The sequence below is a fragment of the Labrus bergylta genome, chromosome 7, assembly GCF_963930695.1.
Source record: "Labrus bergylta chromosome 7, fLabBer1.1, whole genome shotgun sequence".
Taxonomy (NCBI): domain Eukaryota; kingdom Metazoa; phylum Chordata; class Actinopteri; order Labriformes; family Labridae; genus Labrus; species Labrus bergylta.
Window position 1 is genome coordinate 16,187,907 of NC_089201.1, and position 17,986 is coordinate 16,205,892.

General features: G+C 40.1%; 1 protein-coding gene across 1 annotated transcript; it reads left to right on the plus strand.

Moving 5' to 3' along the window:
- The first annotated feature begins 4,953 nt into the window (after positions 1-4,953).
- On the plus strand, positions 4,954-16,093 carry rerglb (RERG/RAS-like b). The gene is made up of 5 exons (XM_020636493.2): positions 4,954-5,214; positions 9,053-9,109; positions 10,075-10,148; positions 11,744-11,892; positions 13,940-16,093. Exons 1-5 carry the CDS (start codon positions 5,163-5,165, stop codon positions 14,223-14,225), a joined length of 618 nt encoding a protein of 205 aa, XP_020492149.1. The 5' UTR covers positions 4,954-5,162; the 3' UTR covers positions 14,226-16,093.
- The last annotated feature ends 1,893 nt before the right edge of the window (positions 16,094-17,986 follow it).

The window sequence follows — 17,986 nt, forward strand, 5'->3', positions numbered from 1 at the left end:
CATGGAGGATGGACAGGATGCATCCTCCATGGCCTTAGAAAAGTAGGAAGCATTTTTTAGCGACATCAAAATCGGGACTGCGGCTTTGACGCCTTTCAAAGGATGCAGCTGCTGAACTGAGACACAGCTTGACTCTTTGTGTTCCCTGTGGATTTTTCCTCTTGGCTCTTCCTTGATGGAGTTTTGGTTGGATGTTGTTTTTCCTCATAGATGTTGGATTCCGGGGCTGTTTAACAGTAAGCCTTTGTTTTTTTCTTGTGTTTAAAAAAATTATTTAGAAAGTCTGTTCTTGGGTCCTCTATCTTTGTATCAACCCTAATTGAGATAGGAACAAGAGGAATGCTGTAAAGCAGTAGTTCTCAACTGGTCTAGCCTCAGGACTCCCAACCAACTCACTCATGAAAAATCACGACCCAGATTTCAGATATTTTTTTAACAAATCAGATTTGTTCAATGAAAAATGTTGACACAAGATGAAACAGACATGTTTTAAAAGCGCTTAATAGACTTTTTCACACAATATTTTTTCCAGGCACACATTCAAGACCCACTGAAAATGGCTCCGCGACCCACTTTTGGGTCCAGACCCACCATATGAGAAACTCTGCTGTAAAGAATGATCATGTTAATTTGTCAGTTATTAGATTTATTCACCGCCTTATGCTCTTTCCCATTTATATCTAATTTTACAACTGAAAGTCCTGCGCCATTTGGTTGAATCCATTTCTCCTGACTGACACAACAAGTGGACTTCATCAGTCTTTCATCAGTCTTTCATCAGTCCTGGTGGAGGCTAAATGATACATTGTGAATCTGTACGAGATGCTGCGGCCCGTGAAAGAGTGCCGGTAATTTGGGGACATGGGAATGAGAACAGGCTGGTAAACAACAACTACTGATTATAGTTTTGTGTTTCTGGAAAATGTATCACGCTGCCCACTTAATTTAAAATGACATCCAGAAACAGCAACCATTCAGTTTGGCAGTGGCATCTCCTGTTTTGGCAAACAGCCATGATGAAATTGTTCAACATCATTTTTTTCCCCATGTCATACGTGGCAGATAATCTCATTAAAAAGAATAATAAACAGAAAGCTTCCGGACAGATTGCTGGTGCACAGACGCTATGCAAAGATGATGCTGATGTGTTGATTTGTTGGGGTTTGTGTGTGTGTGTGTGTGTGTGTGTGTGTGTGTGTTGGTACGCAGCTGGTGGGAATAACTTGTTTCTTGGTGTGTGTCGTTTTGTGGGCACATGACGTTGTCCCATGTGAAAGCCTCTCTGCAGCCACGTGTTGATCCTCTCAGGAGAAATGTTTTTTTTTCCTTCTCTGCCTGATTAGAAGCTGCCATGGATGGCTGGGCCGTCCATTGTGTCCTCACCTTAGAAGTCAAACACAAAAATTTGTTTCTTCCTGATTGCAACAGGATGTTTTGACAAAGAGACGCATGAATGGAGACGTTATTTTATTACAACTTTTACGATGTTGGAGAGTAATGCCGTTCTGAAGTAAAGTGCATGCAGCTGATTGAGGTCATGAAGATCAAGTGTTTCAGCATTCAAGGCTGATTAAAATTCTTACTTGACTGGTTTGAGATTAGGAATGATTATTACACTGTCCACTGCAAGGGAACCTTATGGGACACTTTAACCCCTGCATGAAATTCCTTTTGAAAATTTCAGGACAGCCTGCCCCTGACATTTTCCTGAGGTACCCTTTCACACACACATATCACCTCACAGCAGGAGATTTCCCTGTCTGACCCATGGCAGACAAAGCAACAGAATCCAATGCTAAGATGACAAATGTTGCCGTTATATTAATGCTGCATGTAATTGGACGTTTCCACAGTTTCAATGAACAAGCAGAGAAGAGCATACTGAGTATGAATCAGCTTTATACATGCACAAAGATCAATCCTGTTTCTTATGGGTAACAGGATTTAAACATTATCACCCCCGCTAACTGGAGGGGTGTATACTGAATACTTCCTGCTGCGTTCACACATCAGCTCGAAGCTGACTTATTGGGGAAATGTTCCAGGGGGGGAAACAATCCAGGTCAAGTCAGGGTAACTCATTTGGCCTTTGTATTCAAACATGCATCTTCTCCTGAAAATGTTGGGATGCGTGAAAGAGGCTTTTTGTGTTATCTTCATCAGAACGACAGCGTATCATGTTTTATCTATTAGATAAGCACCTTTGGGGGATTTAATCATGATTTCTCCACAGAGGGCACATCTTGTTCTCCTCAGCTGATGGTGGATGACAATCAGCTGGGAGGTAGGTAGAAGTTTCCCTGCTCAGTTGGTTGTGTGTCTCCAGAGAGTCAACACCATCCGTTGGCTTTCTGTGTTTTGTTGTTGAAAATCTCAGTTGTGTGTTTTTTTAAAACATATCTTTCTTTCAGCCACTTGTGACTCCTCCCATTACCCCTCACTGACTCCCATTTCTTTTGCTTTGGCTCCAATTTAATGTTTGTCTATCATTTTGCTACAATCAGTGGGTGGTCATGAAGGGGTTTGTTATTCTGCCACCTTTAAGAAACCAAAGACTAGTAACAAGTGCAATGTTTTCTTAGTTCCCCAACTCGTTACCCCTGTCATTTAGATTTTGTTTTCTGCTGAGAACGTAACACTGACACTGTAGGGCTTTTTATGTTGAATATTTGTTTCGAATGTGGTGGCACCACAGAGAGGAAATATTTTCTCAATGCACATAGTTAATGCCATCTTTTCTCAAATTTCCCCTGTATCATGATGAGCAATTTAATGTATTTATGTTCTGATGATTTCAGTCCTGACCTGAACTCATAAAACGTAAAGTTACTAAGTATTTTTTTTTTTCAAATGCAGTCAAATGACTTAAACGACTGAAAAGAGAATGAAATAAACATTTCAAAAGCCCAAACTGTTTGTAATTCATGAGTGGATCATCAAGAAGAATAGAGGCCACAATAACTTCAAGGAAGGCGGTTTTAAAAATGTTTTTCACTCTTTCATTGATTGACAGCTTTCTTGATGCAAAGACTAACATATGGAATAAAAGAGGTTGTTTATACAATGATGTAAAAGCCATGTTCACATACATTATGTTTCAAGGGACTGTGGGCGTATTCAGTCCAACTAAAGTCATCACAAAGAAAGTATGTAAACACACCAAAACAACCCAAACTAAGGGCTTAAAGCTACATTTCAAGTGAAATGCAGTTAACACCAAAACAAGTGCAGCCAAGCCATGACGGCCCTCTGTAAAGCCGAGGGTAAAATTTAAGACTTTATTTTGGAAGAGGGTCACTGACTCTGCACGCACGTATACGAGATCAAATGAAGCCAATTTGGAAGAGAGCCCGCAATGCCCAGAACGAGCATGATGCAGGAGGGTCAGGGGGGACAGAAATGTGGTTTTAGTCTAAAGTGTATTCATTTTGTTGGCTGACGGTGGTGTGTGTGTGTGTGTGTGTGTGTATGTGTGTGTGTGTGTGTGTGTGTGTGTGTGTGTATGTGTGTGTGTGTGAAGTTACTGGAGGGTGATTTATCGGCCGTGTGTGCCACATTTTGTGCGGTGGTTGAAGCTGAAGGAGACGAATTGCTCGTCTGAATCTGTTTAGTTTGATGTCAGGAGTCTGACTGATGCTCTAATCAGTGTTTTCATTTATGACCCTCTCTGCGCTCAGAGCCTCGACTTCACTGTATTACTTCAGTCTGTTGAGCTGTGATTGCGCGCTTGAAAAACGACGTAACCAAGGTAATGAAAATGTTTTCCTGATCATATCACTACCTCCCCGTGATGAAAACATATCGACTTCCGAGAAGGCTGAATGTTATTAAGATCTGACTCAGCAGGACGGTGCCAGATCTTATGGAAGAGAGGTCAACAATAACTCCACCACCAGGGGTTATAAATATGCAGCTTTCTCCTTTCTGACTGAATGCAAAGCCACATTATATGGAAGCACTTTAATGCCAATTTTTGAAAAAAATCGGGCTGTTTTGAGATATTACCTTTGTGACATCACAAAGGGAAGTAACCCCTCCCCCAGTTAGGTGTTTGTTTGCACTTAAAAACAACACAACACAAAATTGATGAGTGCAATGCAGACAGTTTTGGTGGATCAGACATTTTGACAATTCATCCATCCATACATACCATTTCCCATTTGAGGTCATTTGAGGGGCTGGAGCTGATCCCAGCTGCCAATGGGCAAGAGGCAGGGTTCACCCTGGACTGTTCACCAGTCAGTCAGGGCTGACATGTAGAGACAGACAACACGCCACACTCACATTCACTCCAACGGGCAATTTAGAGTCACCAGTTAACCTAACGAGCATGTCTTTGGACTGTAGGAGGAAGCCGGAGTACACAGAGAGAACCCACACATGTACAGGGAGAACATGCAAACTCTACACAGAGAGGGGATTTGAACAATGAACCTCCTCGCTGTGAGGCGACAGCACTAACTACCGCACCACCGTGAAGCCAACAATTCATGTTTTTTTTACATTTTGATTGATGTATTTATTAAATATAAATATTTCAGGTGGCAATTCCCCCCGCCAAAATTCTGATTTTGTTATTTCTTCTTATCATAAGAAGTTCTGAACATTAAATGGATTCATCATTTCTCGTCTTTGTGGGAATGGGCCTCCATAAAATAACACCAAGAAGAATTACAGTAATGTCTGTAGATGGCAGCCGGACTACAGTTACAGTGCCAGAGTTTGAATAGCACAATAGGTTTAGTCAGACATGACCTTTAAGTAACCTCTACAGAGGAGGGGGGAAAAGAGAGCTATATGGGAGAAAGAGAGGGAAGGAAAGAAGGAAAACAGATGGATTGAGAGGGGAAAGGAGGGCAGAGAAAGCTTTGTTGGTTACAGGAGAAAGAGAGAAAACAGAGAAAAGAGAGGTGTGAGAGCGTAGAGGAGAGTTTGGCACACGGACAGACACGCAGAGAAGAAGGGGGCGCTTGTTCCCCCCCACCCCCCCACCCCCCTTCACCTCCTCTCCCTTCAGCTTTAAAACAGCTCTTTGAAGAGGAGGAGAGGGGGGCCGTCCTGTACACCCCCATCCAGCCCGGACTGTAAGGAGCGTTTAGTGAGCCGACGTGAACCCAGATCCCAGATACAGAACAGAGCTGAGGAGCTGACAGAGCGCAGGCATGAACGACATCAAGCTGGCCCTGCTGGGGAGCCCGGGGGCCGGGAAATCAGGTGAGGGGCTGGAAGTGATTCTGTACATTTCAAACAGCTAAAGAACAATACCTGCGGTTATTCAATCAAAAGCAGATTTAGAAAGCTTCTTTAGAAAGTATGTTGCAACACTTTTTAAAAAGCTTGAGACTTTTCTACCTTTTGTGTGAAAAAAACCTAAACAGGAAGTAAATTAAAAGCCTGGATAAGTTGCCTTTATTTGCTACAGAACATGTTCAACCTTTGGAAGACTTTTAAATAATAATGTGTTGTGACCTCTTTGGGATAGATTGTGAAAAACTGGAAGGTATTGCATCTGATACGTCAAACAGTTTGTGTTTAAAATGCAGTTTCTAGACGAGGAAAGTTTCTTCATTACAGTAGAAAAGTTTTAGACTTTTCTGATTTGGTTTGAGTAAAAGAACTTAAACATAAAGTACATTAAATTAAAAAAGTAGTCTTATTAACTACATTGCACGTCAATCTTTCACATAATCTTTCTTTTTAAGATATAAGGGAGGAAAAAAGGAAGTCATAGATAAAGGTATTTTCTCCCTTAACGACAAAATGAATTGGTCAAAAATAAGCATCAGTGAATACAGAAAAATGTGCAGAAATTTCAATTTCAAGGTGGCATGCGCAGATGAATTATTTTCTATAACTAGCAGACCAAAACACAAAGATATTCAGTTTGATCATAGACATCAGGAAACAAAAGCAGCATATCTGCATGCTCGAGAATCTGGAAACGGAAACTGGATTATCACCTCATCTATTATTTGACCTTGTGTCCCAGAGTTAACCTGCATGCTTTTCCATTAGAAAGCTCTGTGATTCTCTGCTCTCAGTTCTATTTGATTACATCCAAATGCCCCCTGTTTTATCAAGTTGCTTTTTAAATAAAGGGATTTAGTGTTATCAAAGGCCTAATCAATCAACAGTGACTGTATGATGAATGAATTACACATTTCCCCTCAACGAGGGGAAATGTGTAATTCATTCATGCGCTGAGGACTCAGCAAAGACCAACGATGAGCGGATCTCCTCATCAAATGTTACAGTCTCATTCTTCAGCATGACGCATAGATCACGTCTGCTTTGGAGACTTTTTATGGCGAACTGTTGGTGCAGAGTGACAGGGTTTGCATGTGAATTTTCAGGCTCCATTAAAGCATATAACAGCTCCCCCTCAATGTGTGAAACGGTCTCTAATGGTCATGGTGTTCAAACGGCGACAGCAGGAACACATTATGACGAGCAGCTCTTTTAATGACACCCCACTGTTCAACATACTTTTCTATTTCTTTGCCTGCCGTTCTCTCAAAGTGGATTGACCTTCGGATTAACATGTGTCACTGCTCTGAGTCAGCTGAACCCTTTTATCCTCACTGACTTCAATTAGTTGTGTTTCCATTAACTGTGTTGAATAACACGCACTTAAAGGCAAAATATGTAGAATCTTAATCTAAGCTTTTACACTAAAATATCAAAATTACTAAAAGAATGAACTAAACCTTTGTTATGTTTTTTTGTATAGTACATACATTAACTCAAAAACTGTTATCCAAGCAAGACAAATCTGTAATTTTAGAGTTGTGTCTTGCCATTACAGACATGACATGTTTATTGTTGCTGTGGAAACACCAGATTTTATGTCAAATGTCAAAAGGAAGTGTGAGCTGCTACTGAAAGCTGTCGTAATGTTGCTGTATGTGCTGCTGTGATAAAAACATCATGCCAATTATACTCGGATACATTAGCTCGTCTGTAAACATATTCTCTTCCTCAGGTCGGTTTCAACCGTTCATCTTGACTACGGTCAGCTCAGAGTTAGTTTTCATTGGGGGTTGGGGTAGCAGAGAGAATCACTCCCATGATTCCCCGCCAGCCTTGACGTCCTTTTTTGCTATTATTTTGATTGAGAGCCCCCTAGTGGCAGAGTTTTCACACTGTGCATTAAATGGGATATGCAAACATCTCAGACAAATAACTTCTGATGTACAACAGACAACAACTGAACCATTCACACTTAAATCAGAAGGTGCTCATAAAACACCTGGAAGCATTCATCTGTCCATCAACTATAAAAGCACAATTAAAAAACAATTGTGCAATAGAAATAAATTCCTGCTGAGAGCTCCCTGTTTTTCTCCAACAGAAGGGCCACAACCTCCATTTCTTCTCCTAAGGTTATCAGTCATGTGTAAAAAAAAAAAATGAGGCCGAACTTGAAATGCCTTAAACCTGCACGCTTTCCTAAAGGCCTGCAGAGGGCGACTACACTGATTGCTCCAGTTAGTCTAGTTTCCCTCCACTGGTTCTGTTTATGTTGTAATTATCTACATGAAGCTTTCACCTCTGGCTCTGCTCTATAGCCCTGCTGCCACTTACATTTTGTTTACATAAGACACAATGTGAAAGAGATCTGTACTATGGGCTGAAAAACCTCCAAAGAATCCACCGGAATATTTTTTCCGACACTTTAAGCTGTTTATTTGACCACATTCCTTAGGTTTTATTTCAGAGAAAATGTGCCGTCTAAGCATCACAAGGCGAGTTATTGGACCCTTGTTGCTGTTTGGGGTCTTGTTGCATTTACCAGTGTTCAGTGTGTCTGGCTCTGTGCTGTTGCCAAGCTTCATAAAACAATGGGACGTCTCCACTCGCTCAGCCTGGCAGTGAGGCAGAGCTGTTACTGTGGAGATGGATGTGTGTGTCGGGTTTATATGTTTTCTCTCTGCGTCATTCTCCTTGTCTTGTTCTTGTTCTTCAGAAACACATAAGTGTTAGTGTTTCATAACTCAGGAGTAACGCTATTGTGTTTTTAAGTCTCTGAAAACACACATTTATGACTTTTAGCCATTTCACAAATGCACAAAATCTTTTTTGGACTTGTTCTGTCCTGAAATGTCCCAGAAATAGTCAGCGAGTCTGTTGGGGCCCTAGGAAAAAATCTATTGAGGGGCCCTCCAATTTTCTCTCCAATAGACGGATAATTCCTCTTCATTTTTTTTTTTACTTTCATTGACAAACTTTAGTTTTTACTAGAATAATGCATGCGACACTTAGCAGGGCAACAAGAGTGAGTGCTGTCAGATAGAGCCCCCCTTATGGAGGTTTTCTACTGTCATTGCAAAATTTACACATTTTTGGTTTAAGTTTGTGTAGCCCGCAGGGACAAGCAGGTCCAAGCAGTTGCCTAATGCCTGTTAACAAACAACGCCTCTGATGGTCATGAGTGCATGTGTGAAAAGGGCTACAGACTCTAAAAAGTAATTAAAGGTAGTTTCCACACAATTTTAAATATTGTCATTTAAACTTTATTCATTGGCAGAATTGGTTAAGATCTGAATTTTTCAGTTCAACAGTTCATTTCTCAAACAAAGTCTTATGTGTTGAATTCATTTATTTCCAGGAATGCAGGCATTCCTGGAAATAAACTGACTTTTAAGGTCGTTGCCGTATTTGTGCGACCCCTTAGTTACCCATAAAATAACCCCCTTCAGAGCCAGCTGACCACCATCAGCAACAAACCTCAAGAGTTAAGCACTTGAAACTTCAGCCCTTAATGGTGACTGATTGTCTTTGGGTTATTTTATGTGCAGCTGGCAGTCAGGAGATGAAGCAGAGGGGAAATATCACCATGCAGGGTTGCCAAATATGCACCCAGGTCGTCCAGAAAAGCCACACAGCCTCTTTTATGATAGGCTACGGTTTCACAAAGACTGTTGGCACCTTACTGCGCCTGTGGGAGCGAATGAGGGTCATTTTACCCACCAGTACTGCCACCTGTGAGGAGAGAGAGTGTAATGATGCCTTTAGTCATTTAGTGGGTTTTCATCTTGTCTGTTTCTTTCAGCTGTCCTCGTGCGGTTCCTGACCAGACGCTTCATCGGGGAATATGCCTCAAATGCCAGTAAGTGTTTCCACATTTGATGAAAGCTGACTTGCATGTAAGTTTTAAGTCCTGGAGAACACTTTGTGTTACTTGGATAGGTGTTTGCATGCTGTATGCTTTTTGGTTTAATTGTGTTTTTTTTTTTAACTTGTATAGATGGATGAATGCTTTTAAATATTTTTTTTCTCTTGCAGATGTTTTAACTTTCTTTTGTCAAGCACTTTGTAACTTTGACAGCATTTAGCTTCACTCACTTACTTACAGGTATTTTAAAAAATAGAGTCAAAACACCAATTTTTATCCAGCTAGAGGCATAAGAATGCTTTGTTTTCCACTAACTGGAGAAACATGCGCTGAAAATATGAGTCACATTTTCACCTTGACCAAATTCTGTGCTGCACGTTATTATCCGGAATAAATGAAATAGCATACTTTGAATCTGTTTTGATTTATCTCATGCCAGTTTATGAACAAAGGTCCAATAGTAATCCTCTGAGGGTTATTTCCAACGACGTGAAAGTAAATATCTGTCTTTTTATGAAGACACAAAACAGTCAACTTGCTGATTATCACACCAAAGCTTGCTTCACAGCCCCCTTCCCAATTCTTAAAAAAACAAAAACTTTAATCTGACCTCAGATATCTAACCTCTATGCTAAAACACTTCAAGAAAACAAAAGAAGAAGTTTGTAAATCAAAGAGACATTTCTCACACGAGTCCAATGATCTATTATAAACACAAAACGTCTGACTATTGCAGTTTCAAATCAAGTTTTTTTTGCCAAATCTAGCTAAATATAAGACCTGAAAACTAGCAAGGACAGAAAAGGGTCAAAACATTTTAGGAATGACTGACACCGTCACTGAATGTATATCACAAAAATCCTTTCGATTTCTGAATTCTTCTTCCACCAGTGAAAACTTCACCAGTTAATGAAACTGTTCATTTGTTTTTCTGACTCTTTCTGATCACTGTTTTTTAGATTCCTTGTACCACAAAAGGCTGTCGATCGACGGCAGGCAGCTGAATCTGGAAGTTTTTGACCCCTGCTCTCAGGTTTGCCACATCACCTACACACACGTTATAATTCATATTTGTCAGCAGTTTTTATCAGAAAAGCAGAGACTCAGAATGTTCCTGTCTTGAGATCTCCAGTATCCTATCTTCCCCACTTCCTGATTCTGAGAAACGATTAGTTAAACAAACGAGAAACTGACACTGATGACTTATTGTCAAGAGAATACACTAAAGCAGTCCATTTCAGAGTTTCATTTGCTTGACTTTATTTTGATTTATCAATATTTTTTTACCTGTCCTATGATTATTTCCAAAGGAGGAGATACATGATAAGTATTGGAAGAAAACCTGCTTTCTCCAAAATGCCAAGAGGAAAACGATGCTCTTCTCTTCTGTTTTCAGAATTATTTTAAGATTTATACTCTGTGGTTGAAAGATTTTTTTGAGCCCAAGTATGGAAGAATTTTCCTGAATTGATCCTCCTTCTGAGGTTTAAAGCTTAATAATACCTCACTAATAAAAACTCTGCACTGTTTTTAGTCTTTTTCGGGCAGCACATGCACACGACCCTGAGTGAACTGTGATCAGATGTCTACCTTCGGCCGGCACGTGGACAATCCATACTGCACTCAGAGTTAGGAATCTAAAGACTTTATGAGAATATCCCGAGGCAATGTGTGCCAAACGGCTGTCTCGTTGAAGAACAGAGTCATATAACTTGCCCACTTCTCCTTCAAGACCTGAGAGGCCTTTTACTGCAGTTTGGATTTTATTTGAATACCTCTCCTCAGGAGAACAAGAGCCTCTCATTGTCTTTGTGGGATAAACTCACAGTAACGCTCGCCCTTTCATAAAAAGGGTCAAAGTCCTGCCCTTCTGATCTGCACTGCATGAAGAAACTATGGAGTCAATAAAGACAGGTTGAAGAGGTTTTTTTTGTTACAGTTGTCAGGCATTTCCATGTCCTTCCTGCTCTGTTTTTGTCTCCTCAAGGTCGCTGAAAGTCATTCCATTCTCGCTCTGCACGTGTCTGCATGCTGGTGTTTTCAAAAACAGCTGTAAAAATATCTCATTGGATAACTGTAATGTTTTAATGTGTTGGCGCTATTTACAAGTTTTATACGGTCAAGTAGCATTTTCCCACATGCACAGGCTGCCCCTTTCATGCACCTCTCTCTTAGAGGGAGACCTTCATGGTTGGACAGGACGGTTTTTGGTTGGGGGGTTTTCAGGCGGCAGGACATGAGGTAAAAACGAGATGGCAGATGAAGCGACAATGTCTCATCAGCCCCCCTCGTCTGCTCAGTGTCTGTGAGCTTTGCTTATAGTATTACCTGCTCAACTTCACGTTAACTTTTTACTGGAAGGCTGGTGGGAAAAATTAAGCGTAAATTTGCAGCAGACAGCAAAAGATCCAGTAAGTTTTCAGGAGTTTTGCATGTGTATGAAGACTTAATTTGTCTAAACTTTACAAGACCTTGGACTAAAAGTTCTGGGCGCTTTTAGTGGAAACACAGTTTTACTGTAAAGCCTTTAAGCTAAGAATCACGGAGCATGGAAGGTTTTTGTCTCTGGTTTCATCTCCCCCAGTTAAAAACACCACATTAAGAGCCTGTGCTGTGCTGTCTCTGCAGAGCTCTGAGGCCAGGTGTATCCTGGAGGAGCCGGTGGACTGGGCAGACGGCTTCGTGGTGGTGTACAACATTAGCGACCGCAGCTCCTTCATCAACGCCAAGAACATCCTGCGGCAGATACGAGAGACGCGCATGGACAACTGCAAAGGGTCAGAAAAAAAAAAACAGTGAGGCTATTTATTGTAAAAGGACTTTGGAAAACCACTTCAGGGTTTTAGAAAATTAAAACGTGGAGGATCAGAGCAGCTGCCAGATTATTTTTTCAAGCCTTTTTTTTTCCAAAAACGTTGAGCTGGATGATGTAACATGAACCGTATCCTGTACCGAGGCAGCTGAATGGTTTTTACAAATATTGTCTTGTGAATTATGTGCTCTATGGGGTTATTACATAAAGGTCTGGGTCCAAACGTATATAAACAATCTCAAGAATGTGTTCAAATTGAACTAAGAATCTGGCATTCCTAGTTTGAACATCCTTTTTTGGTGAGTATATACCTCATAACTACAGTCTAACAACAAATGTCAACAGTCCCGTTTGTGAAAATGGTAAATGGACTTGAACTTGTATAGCGCTTTTCTTTTATCCAAAGTACAATAATGCCTATACTTCATCAAATCAAAATGGATGAGTTGAAAAAAAAAATCACCCACCCTGTACAGTTTGTGCCGATCGAGCTATGGGCTAACCAGGCCATTAACATGTTAATTTCTGCTGTAAAACTGGCTTTTAAAAAAAAGGGTGCATGTGTATGTGACTTCAAATGCTTCTGCAGCCAGCCTCAAGCGGACCCTCGATGAAAACTTAGACTTAGACTTTCTTTATTGTCATTCAAACTTGTACTTTACAGTGCAGATAAGAACGAAATTTCGTTGCATTTGGCTCATTGTAGTGCAGGATAAAAACAGCAGCATGTATTTACATATAAAAAATAAAAATAAGGTGCAGATATAAATAGATATAAAAAGAAAAACTATGAGTAAAAATACTATACAGATAAATATATTGCACGTTATATTGTGTTTTACAGTCCAGTGAGGTAGTCCTGTGTGGGGGTTTGAGGGGGAATGGAGGGATTATTTTTTCCTGTTCAAAAGTCTTATGGCCTGTGGGAAGAAGGATGTTACACTTCCACATTGGTGTCATTTTTCAGTTTAAGTTGACAAGCTATGACTTACCATATTATTATATAACATGCTGTAAATAAAACAAAGCAAAACAGCTGTATTGTCTTGAAATTAAGCAGCGTTGGAGGTCCAAAAGTGATAAAACTGATGAATAATTCATGATAAAAAGGTTAGCTATTCACTCTCAGGTATCTTGTAAAATTGGTTTGCTGGGAGAAAAAAACATCCATCAGGCGGTGTGTCTTGGACTAAATCCTCGTCATGATGAGGAGGGAAGAGATTTATTGAGTCTGTGAGAGTTTGGGAGTAGAAAAAGAGATCAGTGAGTCTTAATGGAGATAAAAACAGGAATTATTTGACTTGCTTTTGTTTATGATCGCGTAAATCAAACACACTTATTGCCAAAACTATATAAATAGAAGAAAAAAAGTGGTGAAACAAAGTTTAGGGAGAGTTTTGGAAAGAAAGATGTTTCAATAAAAGTGCCTCAAAGTAATACTCATCCTTTAATCCTCATATTACATACTTTATCTGAAGAATTTAAAAGAAACAGATGCTTTTATTTGCTCTCAATCCTCTACGTCCCAGCTCCAAGGCCAACCTAAGATGTTTCTCACAGGGAACATCATTTAAAACTCTACTGTGCCTGACCGTAGAATCCTGGAACCTTGAGAAAGTAGCATCCCCCTAGCAGGGTCTTTTTTAGGGTCCTGCGGTCAAAATGCACATAGTTCCTCAAAAGGCCCTATAGTTCTTGGGGTAAGTTCCTGCGGTTGAAAAGGGGCTTCTTTCTTCTGATTCAAGGAGGTAGAGGTTGAAAACTATGACATTAGCTATACTGTAAGGCGCCATGTGTCTTTGCAAATGTTAAACCTTTGGAGCTTTACTGCAAAATAAAAAACATGGACAAAATCATCCCAGTGATGGGTTCAAGAAAGTTGAAGAGGATTCAGATTAAATCACCCCATGCAAAGAAAAACCCTCCAGGAAACGGAAGCTTTTATTGGCTCTCAAATCCACTACATCCCACCACCCAGCCCACCCTAATATGTTCCTCTGTCTCTGATTCAGGGAGGTCGAGGTTGCTGTGTGTCTGGTCGGCAACAAACAGGACCTGTGTCACGCCCGGCAGGTCCGAGAAGACGAGGGCCGCTGCCTGGCTCAGGAGAACCACTGCAACTTCCAGGAGGTGTCAGCGGCCGAGAGCTACCAGGACATCGCCAACCTGTTCACCCAGCTCATCCGGCAGGTGATGGATCACCTCAAGTACAGGGCTGACCGACGGCGCTACAGCGGCTCCAAGTCGATGGCGAAGCTCATCAACAATGTTTTCGGCAAGAGGAGGAAGTCAGTGTGATTCCAGAGAGAAAGGGACTGTGATTTATGTTTGCTTAAGGGACCCTGGCCAAAAGGTTACAAGCTGCCCTGGAAAAGTGATTTAGCAGACAAATTAACCCTGCGTTCACTGTGAGCAACATGAAAGGCCATTGGAGGGTTAGTATGGTGTCTGTTAGCGTGACGCTACCACCTATATTGGCAATCACAAGTCATTTACAAATCCTTTGTTTGTTGTTATATTTTTGCATTGGATGTATTTCTATGCCACTTTAAAATGACTAATGAAATTGTTCTGAAGCAAAGCAGGTTGTTGGGGTCAGGACAGACAGAAGGACTTGCAAGGTAATAAACAGGGCGTAAAAAGCATGAACCGTTACGTTGTACTGATGAGGATGAAGTGGGGTTCAACATACCGTAAGGCTTTAGGGTGTCGCAAGGTTGGGAACAATTTAATGAGGGTAATGCTCAAAATATTTCAGTGTCAGAACCAAATTGCAATCACCAAGAAGGGCTGAGAGGTGAAGCAAACCGCAGAAGAGCAGAAAACTGCAGTTCTTCAAGTGGCCACTTGGGGCTGGCTCCAAAAGTGAGTCAATCCCCACTAGGCCCCATATTAATCTGCCCGTTGTTTCAGCAGCAGTAATCATTTTTATAGTCTTTTTTTTTTTTATCAGCTTAGCATATGTTTCTACTTATAGATATGATACACTTTGTTGTCCTCTTAGGGAAATTTGTCTTGGACTCACAGTGCTGCCAAACATTCAGCTGCTTCCACTCGAATACATAAATAAAAACAATAGAAATACACAAGCACATGTAAACAGAAAGGCACATACCAATGCAAGACAACTCAACATATATTGCACATTACCAATATTGCAAAAGATCTGCATAAACACAGCATGAGAGATGCTAACTGTACAGACGCTGACGTTTAACTCACCCTTTTAATTTATATTCAGGCTTATGTCTGCATAATTAATTGTGTAGTGGGCTCAGCTAGCTGTCTGCAATGCTTCACCCCAGATAATTCAGTCAGAGTGTGTGAAACACACAAAACACACAAAACAACAGTTCCATTGTTTTGCTTTTTATTGTACAAACAGTGAATTCCTAGTATATGCTCATCTGGAGTGTAACTCTAGTCATATTTTCTTGATATTGTAGCACTTTTTAACAAGCATTGGTGTTCATGCTCACCATCGTTGGCTTGTTAGCTTGTTAAGTATTTGTTGTGTATTGATTATTTTAAGGCTGTCAGGGGATATAAATCAATTTTATTGGTGGCTTTTCTGCTCCTGATTTCAGGCCCCTGAACTAAATTGCGTCTACATTTTATTGTTGCAGACTTTTTTTTATCATCTGCAAATATTGTTCTCCAAAGAATCAATATAATACTACTAGCATCCACAGCCTTTTAAATACATTAATTTTGGCTGGTTTTGCTTTTTATTTTTCCACATGAAACCTGATAACTAATAAAAAAAAGGTTTTAAGAGTTTTTAATATTGACTTAAATCTGCTTTGATTGTCTGTATTTATCATCGCTCATCAGAGACACCATCATAGAATGAAATCACACCTTGCAGGAATTGCAAGTCTCCCAAAAGTGGGGCTCCGGACCTCTTGTGGGATTGTGAGCCACAATGTAAAACATTTTAAAATAATTTAAAATAGTTTATTTGACCCATTATTGTAAATATGTGTGTATCATTGGTTCAAATAAACTCTTATAAGTGAAATAAAAATTAAATAAACATCTTTCTAAACATCCACACACCTGTGTGTCTTTTCACTGAGTTCAGTTTGTCTACTTAGTGCTACAGACTTTAAATTAAAATGACTTGTATTCTGCTTCTTACTTTTCTTACAATAAATCACAATATACAAAAAAAAAAGTTTTCTTTTGACTCTTGTGTTCTCTTGTGTTAAAAGTGTTTGGATAAGCCTATAAGCTTGTGTGCGGGTCTCTGTGATGCATTGTGCCTTGACCACCTCTGGGGGTCTCTGGTACCTTTGTTTTTGGGGTCGCGACCTGAAAAGTTTGGGAACCCCCACGTTAACAATTGTTGATTCGCTTGTGAAGCCTACAACTCCAGCTCTGACAGTACATACAGTATGTCTGTGCAGGTTCTCAGTCATCCAGGTCATGGTGAATACAAAGCTGGAACTGGACTGGTAGAAGATCTTGAAGACGTTTCATGTGAGTCCTCCTTGATCAGATCCACAGAGGCTTACATTTCTATCTCCGTCCACCAGATAGTTTAGAACTGAAGAAGCATTTCAGAAGAGGAGAGTGAAACGTCTTCAAGCTCTTCAACCAGTCCAGCTGCCTTTGGATCAAACTTTGAATTTCTTTCCCTTGAAACTTTTCCGATCCATGTGCTCACTCTGTGAACAGTTGGCTGCAATTTTAAAAAAGTTGTTCATGAAGGTCTTATTGACTTTTGGTTAGTAAAAAGTCTGTTTTTGATTTTACTTTATTGACACTTTTATTAACTTTTTATTGAAATATTTTCATTGCATACATCTCTTTGGGAGCCATAGTGTTTTTTAAACTAGTTCATTATATGTTGATTGTAATAAGTACCAATTAAGTAGGCCCTATTACACATTTTATTTTTTTTAATATGTTCATAGTTTCAGAGTAATTGAAAAATATCTCAAACGTGATCAACACCTTAAAACTTGATTTAAAAAAAAAGCACAAACCATCTAAGGGCATGAACTCATTGTGTTGTTCCTCTTAAACCAAGTTATGTCACCATGCACAGAAAGAATGTACCACACGTTGTGAAACATACGCAGCGTTTCGTGGATGAACGTGTCTTTTTTATTTTTAGTAAATACTGTAAAAACATCGGCTGTTCCAGAGGAAATTAAAGCCAAACACTGCTTAATAAGACGCCTGTTTTGGTTCCTCAGAGGGGCGAGCTGTTTCCATTTGAGCTGAGCTTTAATTAGAGGACGAAAGCTGCCGGAAAAATTAGGAATTTCCTGTGTTTAGCTGCTAAGAATAGCCACTTGAGAGGAAGGAGATACGAGAAATGCTCCATTATAACGCTGAATTCCCTAGGCGGTGTTCCCTAAAGTGACCACGAGATGGCAGCACAGTTATCCAAACACAATGATTTGCTCTCTCTCTCCCCCTCTCTCCTTTTGTAATGATTTCCTGCTCATGGAGCCTGACCTATTGCTCACTAAATCGATTCAAATTATAGAGATAAATGAGAGTGAACAATCAAGGAAGCACACGAGGGAGAAATTAAAGGGAAACCTGTTCAGTGGCTCCTTTTCAGTGACAGTAATTGCAGTTCATTTGTTTCGCCAGGCATTTATAATGTTCAAGTATTTTTGTTTAAAATGATCTAGTAGTTACAGCCGACTAAGAGAAAATGTATACAGTTTGTTTGGTTCCTCAATGAAGCGTCTTTTCGGGTCTGATGGATTTGGAAGAAATGCAAACATGAACCACAAGTGGGAATTTCTTATTATCCAACCATAACATATTGTTTGAAAGATATTTCTTGGGGACCCTTTAATATTTATGAAATAAGACAGCTGAAGAGAGACAGAAAATGTTGGGAGGAGAGAGGGATGACGTGCAGAAAAGGGCAGAGGTCAGATTCAAACTCACAGCTGCTGGCTATAGCCTCTGCATGGGTCATGCGATGTGACCATTAAGTTACAAGCGCCACAAAAAACATGTTCTTTTAAAGCCAAACAGTATATGATGTGTAACATGTTATAGACACATGGAAGTATTTTTTCCATCATTTT

What these genes read in the sequence shown, in the direction of transcription:
- rerglb (XM_020636493.2), top strand. Translation starts at nt 5,163, where the DNA reads ATGAACGACATCAAGCTGGCCCTGCTGGGGAGCCCGGGGGCCGGGAAA. An exon ending in TTTTTGACCCCTGCTCTCAG is followed by an intron (nt 10,149 to 11,743) that starts GTTTGCCACATC and finishes CTGTCTCTGCAG; the next exon opens with AGCTCTGAGGCCAGGTGTAT. An exon ending in CGCATGGACAACTGCAAAGG is followed by an intron (nt 11,893 to 13,939) that starts GTCAGAAAAAAA and finishes TCTCTGATTCAG; the next exon opens with GGAGGTCGAGGTTGCTGTGT.